This window comes from Bufo bufo, chromosome 3, assembly GCF_905171765.1.
Source record: "Bufo bufo chromosome 3, aBufBuf1.1, whole genome shotgun sequence".
In the NCBI taxonomy this organism is placed as follows: Eukaryota; Metazoa; Chordata; class Amphibia; order Anura; family Bufonidae; genus Bufo; species Bufo bufo.
Window position 1 is genome coordinate 16,954,274 of NC_053391.1, and position 13,558 is coordinate 16,967,831.

General features: G+C 43.7%; 1 protein-coding gene across 1 annotated transcript in view; it reads left to right on the top strand.

The window, feature by feature from the left end:
* LOC120994391 (beta-1,4-galactosyltransferase 3-like) overlaps positions 1-13,558 on the top strand; it is a 92,953-nt gene that overhangs the window by 32,927 nt on the left and 46,468 nt on the right. Inside the window, exon 2 of the mRNA XM_040422911.1 lies at positions 10,437-10,836. Within this exon, the coding sequence (XP_040278845.1) occupies positions 10,599-10,836 (238 nt within the window). The 5' untranslated portion in view covers positions 10,437-10,598. The remainder of the gene's footprint in view (positions 1-10,436; positions 10,837-13,558) is intronic.

The following is a 13,558-nucleotide window of genomic DNA, read 5'->3' on the forward strand; positions in this document are numbered from 1 at the left end:
CATGATGTAAAGATGTATTTATTCTTGCACTATGCACTTTTTTTGTTCGCTTGACTTGAGAAAGGTTCTGTGAGAGGACCAAAACGTTGTCTGTTTTGACATGTGTGAATAAATTGCACATTTTTTTTTACTTGAAGGAGTGCTGCGGATTTTCTTTGCTATTGATTCCGTCCTGCATCGAGGGACTACTGTGGGCACCTATATAACTACAGCTGCATTTGAAGGAGTGCTGCCTGACCTTTTCCGTGTGTGTGTATATGTGTGTGTGTATATATATATATATATATATATATATATATATATATATATATATATTACACACAATTATACACGTGTCTCAACCCTTCCTCAACAATCCCCCTGTTGTCGGAATTACGACAATATCTTGGGGAAAAGGGTTGAGATATATTTGCCCCATCCTTGCTGGAAGTTCAGGAAGAACTGTAGTGCACACTATCTTTAGGTACCTAGACATCCCTCATTTAGCTTCCTCCAACCTGCCCTTCACCGCAACTTACTCCTCCGTCCATAGGATATACCGTCTTCTTCTCGCGGGAACTTTAATAGTCATCCAGTGTCGGCCACTCCCCATGTTTGGAGTGACCACACCCCCACAGTCTCTCGGTAGTTGCCGATCTTCAGGTGTCATCCCCCCCCCCCCAAATCTGGAGTGGGTTCACCCTTGCAGTCTAACTGGCCTTTTCAAGTAAAAAATCTTCCGGTGTCGGCCACCCCCAATTGGAGTGACCACACCCCCATAGTCTCTCGGCAATATTGCCGATCTTCAGGTATGGCCCGCCTCCACGGAATCTGGAGCGGGTTCACCCTCACAACCTTTAACTGGCCTTTCCTTCAAGTAGCAGTCTTCCAGTGTCGGCCACCCCCACTTTGGAGTGACCACACCCCCACAGTCTCTCGGTAGTTGCCGATCTTCAGGTATGGCCCGCCCCCAAGAAATCTGAAGCGGGTTCACCCTCACAACCTCAGTCCCAACTTTCTTCAAGCACGACTTTCTCTTGTTCCATCTTGATGGGTGCGGTTCTCCCGTGGACAGATTAATAGGTCTTTACAAGGCAGGTCAGATTTTTCATTGCGCGAGGTGATGTCATGGTACCTAAATTCTAACTGCGGAGAACACCTCCGCCACACTACACATCCAGCCCTTCCCTTAAGAACTTCACCGTTCCGGGTTTCAAGGTGGCAAATGGCAAAGGCCTGTCCCTATCGTGTCCTAATCTTATCCCCATTCACACAATATACATGTCGCATCCCTCCCAACACCACCAAATTCCATTAAATGTGTACCCATAGAGACTCATGCAACCTGGCATATCTCTCTACCTCCAAAGACACAGGTAGGTCGTAGACCCCCGTGTCAATGGGAAACGACTATAGGATGCAAATGTGTACAGCCAAATCCTGGGTATAGGCTGTCACACATTTGTACCTAGAGTGTCTATGGGTACACAATTGACCAACAAACAAAATCAATATATACAATGTGCTATGGGGCTTCAGGGTAGTACAAGTTATACGTCCCGAACCCTCATAGGAAACAGTGTCCATAAAATATTTGGCTACAGGACAGCCTCCTCCGGTTAGTTCTGTAAAGTTCAGTCTGGTTCTGGTGTATTTGGTCAATAAGTCCCTTGACCCTCCAATATGACGATGACCAGAACCAGAAGTTTCACTGGGTGAAACAAGTGATAATAAGCTCTTCCACCCGAACGTCTCAGTCTTCCTCCAGAGCCTGAGATAATGCTCCCGCTGGATTGTGGCACAGTCCTCCATCTCTAGAACACCTCTGAACAAAAGGTCGCTTGGTTGCCAAAATCCAGTGGGAGCCTCACAAGAGTGTCAGGGGGGATAGCTGGTCTCTTCTGTGGCGTCATCTGGGTTTTTCCTCTGCTCCATATAAACACACCTATGGCAGAAGAAAATACCAGGCGCTCCTGGGGGTTTTCTCCCCTCACGATGCAATGAAATGTCAAAAATCCCAGCACCAATACCTTTGACCCATGAGTAGAGAAAGGCATAGGGTTGACCTTTATCTCACAGGACCCCTCGTTATCCTAACACTGGTGTCTGAACACCCTACCTTCAGAGGATCGCATCCTCTGCTACACATCCCTCTGCACCAACAGATAAGGATGGCCACCCTACTAGGTTAGGACAACTGAAGTGCTGTGGACAAAGCACCATCTTGTTATTGATGGCACCCTATCCCCGTCCACTCATGCGTACCCAGGCTGATTTCCCCCTGTGATCCTGTCCTGTGGAGGCCCGCAGAACCAATGGCATGGTCATGCCCTGGCTCTCCAGGACCCCACAACACAAGAACACAGTCCACACTCTGCTGCCAAACACTCTGCGTCCAATCCCTATCAGAGCTGTGCCACCTGCTCGGACTAGAATTAAGTGCGCAGCACAACATTACACCAATGTTGTCTGTCCGCCCCAGTGTAACACAGTGTAACAACAGTGTTACCTGTATCGATCAGAGACCTTGGTTGCTCAGCGTGGCATTCCACTTAACTGTGTTCCAATGTCACCCGTTCCGCAAACCAACAATTTTCTCGATCCACAGTATAACAAAGTTCTACTCAAAGGGGACACAAGAATGAATCAAAACAGCAGTGACCGGACTTACAGCAAGGAATGTAAACTACAAAAATCAGCATGGTGAGACACATTCATGGACAAGGACCTCTGCCGTTACACATAAACATACAAACGGGTAACAAACACACAACATGGACATACACGGGGAACAAACGGTGTAACAACTAGTACAGGGGTTTCAAATGTTGCCTAGCCTAGCTTGGCCATTCTGACCCCTCAGCGCCTGATGAGGCATGTGTCGCTGAGAGGTAGCCCTTTTATGGCCAAACTGACTAGACCCCGCTGCACGATTTGTTACCTGGATCCCATCACTGGACACATTGCGATTACTTGCACAAGGGCAATTCCTTGCAATGTGTCCCTTGTTCCCACACCTGAAGCACCTGATTGGGCTTTCTGTCCTGTGTGCTTTGTTCTTATGTTTTGCAGTGCTTCGCTATATGGCCCAAGTCACCACACGCAAAACATTTGTTTGCACGGCATGGCTTAGGTCCGTCCACACTGCAACCGTGGTCCCTGAATTGTTCCATCCTCAGGGAGGCACTTTTCTTCTTCCCAAAGTCAGGGAAAAATCTGTTAATCTGGACAGGCTTGGTCTGGTGATTTGGCCTGTCACAGACTACTCTCCCCCCTTTTTGCCCTGCATAGGGCAAAGTTTTGGGAGATTCCGACCCTTACTTTACGGAAAAAGAAATGGCCGGCACCAACTTGGTGGTGACCTGTTGCATGCCAGTCATTATCTGGGACCTTACAGCAACCTGACCCTTCAATTTGGCTACCGTCACATCAGTAGAGGCAGTCCGCTCCTTGAAGGCCTTGACCTCCGTATAAGACTGAGTCAACTTAGCCTCGATTTCCTCCTTCTGCCTCTGCAGCTCTACTAACTGTGACTGTATCCTAGCCACCTGCGCATCTCGGTCAACAGTAGACTGCACATTCTCCGTCAGCTGTGCCTGCAATGCCGAAACCTGGTCCAAATTACTAGCACAGCATTGGCAGTGAATGGCCGGAGGAATTGTCTCCGTTGACTGAGACACCAGCGCAACTTCCTTTGGCTTGCAGATGCTAACCTCAAATGTTTGCACCAGTTTGGCTAGCATCTGAAGCCGTTTGGTGGCCTTGTTCAACACCGTCCGTTTGTTAACACATAGCTTGTCGTATCTACAAGCCTGTGCTAACAAATCGGACCACAGCATTTCTGCTGACTTGTATGTGGTGGGGAGGATGGGGTTAAATGTGCTGTGTCTGCTCAAGTGTTGCAGTGTGGGGAAGTCCATACTCACTGTTTGCTGAGCGTCCATCTTCTCATTGGGGCCGTACCTCTTCGTCCTAACAGCTGCTTGGAAGAAGTCCTTTTTCTTCTGGATCATTTCTTCCCGACCAGCCGGACTTGTACGCTGCTCCAACGAAGATGGATCTCTTTCAGTGACGTGTCCTCTTCTCCCTCGCAATCACTTGAGCGATGCAGTGACCGTGTAAAGCAAATGGCAAAGAATTAGTTCACAGATAGACAATAGTTTCTCTGCTAAAGATTTTGATCTGCGTTTGGTGCTATAAGGAAGAGTCGCGTTACCTGTCCGAATTATCAGGTCCTAGACGCTCAGACCACTGACCGCGTCTCTCTTGCCTGATAATTCACAGTATAACGGACCTCTAGCCTCAAAACCAAACACAGATTTCAAAATCTAAGCAGTGGGCCTGCCTCGCCAATGTAAAGGGGGAATATTAATCACCAATATTTATGCAAATATTGATAATTGATATTCATAAATAGGAGGAGCCGTCTATTGATGACTCCGCCTATTTATACCTTTTATATAACAAGACAATATTTTCACTATACTTTACACTAATCACTAAGCTAGCTGCATGCGCCTTACTAAACTATCGCTAATAAACACACATTACACAGATAGTTATAAATAAAACAGTATTTATTAATACCTAATACAGTTAAACACGCAATACACTAACAATACGGCACTATAACACAGTACTAAACTACACTACAGTTACCAAATCCCACCCACAAACTAACTATCCAATACACTCACACATATATATTAGCAGCCCACCCACCTGGTTCTACTTACTGTCCCTATGGAGTACGACGAGGGTAAACGGTGGCACTGCAGGGGTGTATGCAGGCCACAGACACTAAGACAGTAATAGGGGTGAGGTACAGTGGAGGTGACCAGGGCTGCACAGCAATGCAAGGGTTAATACCTTGCAAGTGACTCTGGTAGGATTAGGGTGAAGGGGAACTGAAGGGTAGGGATCCAGAAATGCAAGGGTTAATACCCTGCCAGTGAATGCTGGGGTACAGGGGAATGGTAGGGGTGAATACCAGGGAGAGGGATAGTAGGGATGATGGTGGGAGTAGATTGGGGTATGGGGTGTAGGGAAAGGGGGAATGTGGTTGGTACTGCAAGGGCAGAGATACAATGCAGTGCCAGGGTATTTGCAGGGGGTTTCACCAACAGGGGTGGATGCTGCTGGGCAGGAAAGGGGTAAATATGGTTGGCACTGCAAGGGCAGAGATACAATGCCATGCCAGCGTATACTCAGCCATCTCCAGGGGCATATGGGCCTCTCTTCCTTCAGGGACCTGTTCCCATGTGTGGCTCTCTGTAGTCCAGTTCCAAAAGACCCCTCTTCCTGGCTTGAGGCTCCTATATCAGCCTCAGAAACAGCCCACCTCCCCCCTCAGGCATGTGACATCATAGTGTGCCTTCCTAGAGTGGCATGGAGTTTAGCCATGGCGAAGAGGTGTGGAAAACAGGTTTATGATGTCTCTGGTTAGAAAGCCCCCTCACAAACGGTGCCAGAGTCTGATTGTTTGGGGCCTGAACAAAAGAGGACTAGCTACTAATCAGCTGTTATCCTACAGGCTATCAGCACAAGTTTTTCTCTAAACATGGGGGATGAATTGTTGATAAGAGTTGGAATTGCATATATACATAGTACATATTACATATATATATCCACAGATGCTTGGGGCACATCTATAAACACATACAAAACCGGGGGTATGAATGGGCAGCAATAAGCCCACATACACACTGTCATGCTGACATAAGTGTATATACATAGACACGTGTGCAAATACATACACACATATCTATATATACACACACCCTCGCATATACCTGGGGCATCACATACAGGGGACATACATATATCCCCACTTGCCATACAGGGCCAATATATACACGGTCATACAGGAAATATATATATAAAGGGGGCACATTTTCCAGGGACCACATATTTCCCACAGGGGCCACCATGAGCCCCTGTGGGCCACTAAGGGCAGATGTGCGCAGATGCTGGGCAGATCTGCGCACATCATCCTATAAAGTGACCATTAATGCATGCATATATATCATACATGCATGCACGTGTTTGCATGCATATATGTGTGTGTGTGTATATATATATATATATATATATATATATATATATATATATATATATATATATAATTATAATATATGTGTCTCAACCCTTCCTCAACAGTCTCCCTTTCGGTATCTCCTCAGCCCCCAGGGTCGTCTTCAAGGTCATAGTGGAGATAATGGCTCACCTCAGGAAACAAGGTCTAATAATAATGCTGTATTTTGACGACTTCCTAATTTTAGCAGACTCAGAAGAACAGATGCAAAACTACCTCCATGCCTTTCTAAGCCTATTAGAAGATCTGGGTTGGATTGTAAATCTAAAATAAAATCCTGTATTCATCCCCAAACAAGAATAAAATTCTTGGGTATCCTCCTAGACTCAGTCAGTCCTCTTTTCTTCCAGAAAAGAAAATATTGGGCCTGATACAAAAAATAAAAAAATTCCAAAAACAAAAAATTTGCTCAGACATAATGAAGCTGTTGGGAGTTCTGACGTCGTGCATATCCTCAGTTCCTTGGGCACAGTTCCACTCCATAACCTTACAGAACTGGCTATTGAAGGTTTTGGACAAAAGACAGGAATGTCCGGATCTCAGTGCAGGTAAAATCATCCATCACATGGTGGACAGAGGCCTCAAATCTCGACAAGGGCTTGGTCTGACAGAGAATACAATGTATCCAAATTCAAACAGATGCAAGCAAATCTGGTTGGGGAGCATTCATAGAAGGAAACTTCTTTCAAGCTCTCTGGCCAAAGAGCGTTTCGGAAAAATCATCAAACTACAGAAAACTAAAAGCCGTTTGGGAAATGCTAAAAGCTACGTCTGGATGCTTAGAAGGTCATCATATAAAGATTCTCTCCGACAACATAACTATCTTATTTGAGACGACAAGGAGGAACAAGATCACAGGATCTAATGAGGCTGTCGGAAAAAATATTCTCTTGGGGAGAAAGAAACGTAAAATCAACTTCCGCAGTTCACCTTAAGGGTTCTCAAAACCAAATGGTGGACTTCCTGAGCAGGAAAACTCTAGATCAGGGAGAATGGTCTCTGAACCAGGAAACATTCAACCTGATAGGGAAAAAGATGGGGCCCACCAAGTATAGATCTTTTGACCTCAAAAACAAATGCAAAAAGCTGCAATTTCTGCTCCCTAAATTTTAGGGACAACCCTTGGACAATAGATGCTTTCTCCCACACCTGGGATTGGAAGTTGGCTTATGCGTTCCCTCCATTTCAGCTGATCCCCCAAAGTGGTTCAGAAAATCATCCACTACAGACCAAATCTCATTTTGATAACACCATGGTGCTTCGAAGAGGAGCTGGTTCTCGGTTCTCAAAAAACTGTCTATTCAAGACTCTTGGATCCTTCCCTACAGAAAGGACATTCTAACACTGGGTCCATTGATCCATCCACATCCAGAATTCTTCAAGCTGGCAGCCTGGATCCTAAGTCAGAAATCCTAAAGAAACAGTGCTTATCAGACAAAGTGATCTCCACACTCAAAGCCTGTAGGAAAAGATTCACTTTGGCAATTTACCTAAAGATCTGGAAAAAATTCTGCACCTGGTTGGGAGAGACAGATCCAAATAGGTCTCCTCCAAATATACAAAAAATCCTAGAATTCCTTTAACGGGGATTAGACATTGGCCTTCGGCCATCAACCCTAAAAGTACAAATTGCGGCCCTAAGCATATTTTTTGACTCAAATTTGTTATAACATGGATGGATAAAAAGATTCTGCAAGGCAGCCACTCGTTTCAAGCCACTTATCAGACCTCGTGTACCATCGTGGGATTTAAACCTAGTTCTACAAGGCCTAACATCTAGCCCTTTTGAACCTCTGAATGAAGCCTCAGTTAAATTTCTCTCGCTTAAAACAGTCTTCCAGGTAGCCAGAAATTCAGGCCTTATCCATTAGACAACCCTATTTAACGATTAGGGATGATCGCATTATTTTCAGACCAGATCCTGGGTTTTTGCTGAAAGTAGTTTCTGATTTCTATGGAACTCAGGAAATTGTCCTTCCCTCTTTCTGTAATCCCCCAAAAAATCTAAAGGGGGAAAGTTTCTATTCCCTAGATGTTAGACGTATAGTTATGAAGTGTATATAGAAGTCTCTAGGGAGTTCTGAAGAGCTGACAATCTTTTTTAGTCCAGTTTGCAGGCAAAAATAAAGGGAAATCGGCCTCTAAAGCCTCCATTGCCAGGTGGATAAAACAGGCAATCTGGCATTATCGTGTCAAATCTTGCTTGCCCGGTAAAAATTAAGGCTCATTCCACCAGGGCAGTTTCTTATGCCGCAAAAGCAGGTGCATCTTTGGACCATATATGCAAAGCTGTGACCTGGTCAAATGTGCATACATTTATTAAACATTATAGGCTTATCTTTTTGTAGGAAGGTCCTTCAAGCCATAGCCCCCCCCCCTAAGATTATTGATCTGTTAGGTCTCTTATACTATGCCGTCATGGTGGTGAAATGGGAAAAATTGAATTTGACTTACCGGTAATTCCTTTTCCATGAATCCACCATGACTGCACGGAATTCCCACCCAAATAATCTGATATTATCTTTAGTATGAAGGAATACAAAAAAATACAATAATTTGATATCTTATCGGGCACTATAGTAATTTGATAAACACAGAGGTGGATGGTGGGAGGGCGCAATTTAACCTTTGTTTCCTGCCCCTACAGAGGTCAGGGGTCAATCTCATATACTATGCCGTCATGGTGGATTCATGGAAAAGGAATTACCGGTAAGTCTAATTCAATTTATTTGTTTTCAAAAAATGCTTTATTATATAAAACTGAAACATCATAGAAAGTAGACAATATAGAGCAATTAAAAATCATATGTAGCCCAAAATGGTACCAATAAAACTGGCACTTTATCCCGTAGTTTCTAAAATGTGGTCACTTTTTTGAGTTTCTACTGTAGGGGTGCATCAGGGGGGCTTCAAATGGGACATGGCATCTAAAAACCAGTTCAGCTAAATCTGCCTTCCAAAAACCATATAGCGTTCCTTTCCTTCTGCGCCCTGCCGTGTGCCCGTACAGCAGTTTACAATCACATGTGGGGTGTTTCTGTAAACCGCAGAATCAGGGTAATAAATATTAAGTTTTTTGTTTGGCTTTTAACCCTTGCTCTGCTACTGGAAAAAATTGATTAAAATGTAAAATCTGCCAAAATCGTGAAATTCTGAAATTTCTTGTGGAACACCTAAAGGGTTAACAAAGTTTGTAAAATCTGTTTTGAATACCTTGAGGGGTGTAGTTTTCTAAAATGGGGTCATTTTTGGGTGGTTTCTATTATGTAAGCCTCACAAAGTGACTTCAGATCTGAACTGGTCCTTTAAAAAGTGGGTTTTGGAAATTTTCCGAAAAATTTCAAGATTTGCTTGCAAACTTCTAAGCCTTCTAACGTTCCCCAAAAATAAAATGTCATTTTGAAAATGATCTAAACATTAAGTAGACATATGCTGAATGTAAAGTAATGACTATGAGGAGGAAACTCGACAGGCTGCAGTACCCATTGCAACCACTGGGCTGTCACTCATAGACAAATATAGCATAATAGTCTCCTGATAGAGTATCCCAAAGTCCTGCATGGGGACCGTGTGTAGAGGAAGGACAAAGGACACCTGAAATTCTGCACAGATGTGTTCATGTCTCGTGACCCCATCCAGAAGACCCGATAAGGAGGAAAAGCCAAATTCAACTTGTTTTTTACTCAAATATGACTTATTATTTTTTGAACTTTTGGATGGTTAATCCAGAGATGGGTCAAGGTTGGTTCGCACAAGCCCCCAAGCAATTGCAAAACCAGCAGAAATGTTATTGAGGCTTTAGATGTTACTGGAGTGAGAAAACCGTATAAGATCTCTAATATTTTTATGTATATATTATTAGTATTAGTATTAGTATTATTAGTATTATTAGTATTAGTATTAGTAGTAGTATTAGTAGTAGTAGTAGTAGTAGTATTATTAGTAGTATTTGTATTAGTAGTATTTGTATTAGTAGTATTTGTATTAGTATTATTTGTATTAGTATTATTTGTATTAGTATTATTTGTATTAGTATTAGTTGTATTAGTATTAGTTGTATTAGTATTAGTTGTATTAGTATTAGTTGTATTAGTATTAGTTGTATTAGTATTAGTTGTATTAGTATTAGTTGTATTAGTATTAGTTGTATTAGTATTAGTTGTATTAGTATTAGTTGTATTAGTATTAGTTGTATTAGTATTAGTTGTATTAGTATTAGTTGTATTAGTATTAGTTGTATTAGTATTAGTTGTATTAGTATTAGTTGTATTAGTATTAGTTGTATTAGTATTAGTTGTATTAGTATTAGTTGTATTAGTATTTGTAGTATTAGTATTTGTATTAATATTTTTGTCATTTGCAGGACATGTCTCAGCAGACCCTGCGGCATACGTTGTCCATCCTCCTCCCCGGCGTGGATCTGGCCTCATAAAGATGCCTGCGCCTCCCGTTGGGTTCCCTCCCAGCTTTGACACGTTTTCACTTCACCAAATCCTTAAAACGTGAGGCGAGTGCATCTGGCGCCATGTTCTCAGGCCGGACAGACAAGCGGTGCTTCTTCATGTGTTTGGCCGCCTCTCAGCTGCTGTTCATCTTGCTGCTGTATCGGCGTGGAGCCTCCAGCATGTTTCAGGGAATTTTCGGAGCCTACCCTGTATGGGATTATTCGAAAACCCAGGACGTCTACACCAACCTGAGCCTATTCATTCCGGACCCCGAAGCCGTGAAGACTCAGTACTGTCCCATCAGGTCTCCCATACTTGGTAGGTTTCTTATCTATAAATCCTGGTCCAGGCAACTGGTGTGGTGACCACTGAGATTTTGGAGGGTGTCCATGGGTATTTGTGCTGATGAGGTAAAGACGAAGTCTGGCTCAGTTGTCATTCTAGTCCATCCCAAAGGTGTTGGATGGGGCTGAGGTCAGGGTTCTGTGCACCCGCCAAACTTGTCACCCTATGTCATTACAGCTTTGTGCACATGGGCCCCCCGTAAAGTTGGGTGTGACTTTTTAATATTAACCTTGGCTGGAAATAAAGGGCTGAACCCCAGGGAACAACCTCCTCCAATAGCTTACAGTAGGTACTATGCAGTACGGTAGGTAACGTTCTCCAAGCTTCATCCAAACCCATATTCATCCATCAAATTGCGAGATAGAGAGATGGGATTCATCACTACAGGTAATGTTTCCACTACTCCAGAGATGACGTGCTTTACACCCCTCCAGCAGACTCTTGGTATTAAGCATAGGCTTGTGTGCAGCTGCTCCACCATGGAGAACCCATCTCATGAAGCTCCTCAGACAGTTCTTGTGCAGTTCGGATCTCTGTAGTGAGTGATACAACAGAGGATAGGTATTTTTTCACACCAGAAGCTTCAAACACTTGGCCGTCGATGTGCAAGTCCAGGAGAAATCCCCCTTTAAGAGCTCAAAATGCGCGAGCATCTTATCTTTTCCTCGAGAACAGGGTCATCAAAGACCAGAAAGTGCTGTATGTGTCAAACTTGACATCTCGATGGGCTGCTGTCTGGTCTTCTCAGATTACAAGCCTCGGTGACTACATCAGCAGGTTCCCTAGACTCTCCTTCCATCTCCCCATCATGTGAAGGCAGTCTCATTTTTTACACTCATTATGCTTCTTGTTGGGTAAAATGAGAGACAGACGAGCAGGTGCCCCAGGGCAGGAATGGCCATTACCCCCCCCCCACACACACACACACCAAGGAAGGGCAGGAACTAATGTTGGTGAGGAGTAAGGCCCCGGTAGAGATTTCCTATTACCATGACAACAGAAATTGGAGTGCTCAGCCTGGAAAAATAGGTTATCTGAGATTAGAGGGGAGTTTATTAAAACCTTGGTTTCACACAAGTGCCCTGGAGTAAGATGCGCCAAGAGGTGCAGACCTCTCACTAAATTGGCGCATCTTGCGGCAGTCTGTGCACTACAAAAGTAAATCTACACCAGCTGTGGGTGCTTACAAGCTACATCAGTTTTTGGCGTAAATTATAGTAAATATGTCTGTCAGTAGAAGCCATAATTTAGTCAAATAAGGTGACGTAAAATAGAAAAAAAATTTTTTTTGTGAAGACCCCTCATCCTTCAAAATTTGCATTTTTTTTTTTTATCTCTTACCACCCCTTTAATTGCGTAAAGGGGCATGTACCAAGATAAAACTCATATGCACAGGCTAGAGGAGTAGTATCTGATCGGCAGGGGTTTGATAGATGATTATAGTGAGAACGGGGTTCCCTGAATAAATGTGGCTAATGGTTGAGCATGTGCGCTGCAGCTCCATTCATTCTCTATGGAGCTGCCAGAGATGGACCCCTTTTAAGGCGAGATGAAGCACGGTATCTCACTTGTATGCTTTCTATACGACAAGTTGTTTGCTGTGGTTCTGAGCGGTAAAGAATGCGCTGTACCCTCACACATCAGATGCTTTGACAGCGTTTCCCCCTTGGACCTGGCCTACGAAAAGCAGAATGTCCGGCTTAAAGGTCACATCTGACGCCTCACTTACAGAAATGGAAGGTGTTTGGGCTTAAAAGGTCACCGTACAGATGGAGCCGTCAAGAGGGATTTGTCTACTTGCCTCTTTTGTAATGGAAAAACCTCAAAATGAGAGATCGGACTCTGTACACATACAGTGGGGGAAATAATTATTTGACCCCTCACTGATTTTGTAAGTTTGTCCAATGACAAAGAAATGAAAAGTCTCAGAACAGTATCATTTCAATGGTAGGTTTATTGTAACAGTGGCAGATAGCACATCAAAAGGAAAATCGAAAAAATAACTTTAAATAAAAGATAGCAACTGATTTGCATTTCATTGAGTGAAATAAGTATTTGAACCCTCTAACAAAAAAAGACTTAATACTTGGTGGAAAAACCCTGGTTTGCAAGCACAGAGGTCAAACGTTTCTTGTAATTATTGACCAAGTTTGCGCACATTTTAGGAGGAATGTTGGTCCACTCCTCTTTGCAGATCATTTCTAAATCCCTAAGGTTTCGAGGCTGTCTCTGTGCAACTCTGAGCTTGAGCTCCCTCCATAGGTTTTCGATTGGATTAAGGTCCGGAGACTGACTAGGCCACTCCATGACCTTAATGTGCTTCTTCTTGAGCCACTCCTTTGTTGCCTTTGCTGTATGTTTTGGGTCATTGTCGTGCTGGAACACCCATCCACGACCCATTTTCAGTTTCCTGGCAGAGGGAAGGAGGTTGTCGCTCAGGATTTCACGATACATGGCTCCGTCCATTTTCCCGTTTATGCGAATAAGTTGTCCTGTGCCCTTAGCAGAAAAACACCCCAAAGCAAAATGTTTCCACCCCCATGCTTGACGGTGGGGACGGTGTTTTGGGGGTCATAGGCAGCATTTTTCTTCCTCCAAACACAGCGAGTTGAGTTAATGCCAAAGAGCTCTATTTTGGTCTCATCAGACCACAGCACCTTCTCCCAGTCACTCTCTGAATCATTCAGGTGTTCAT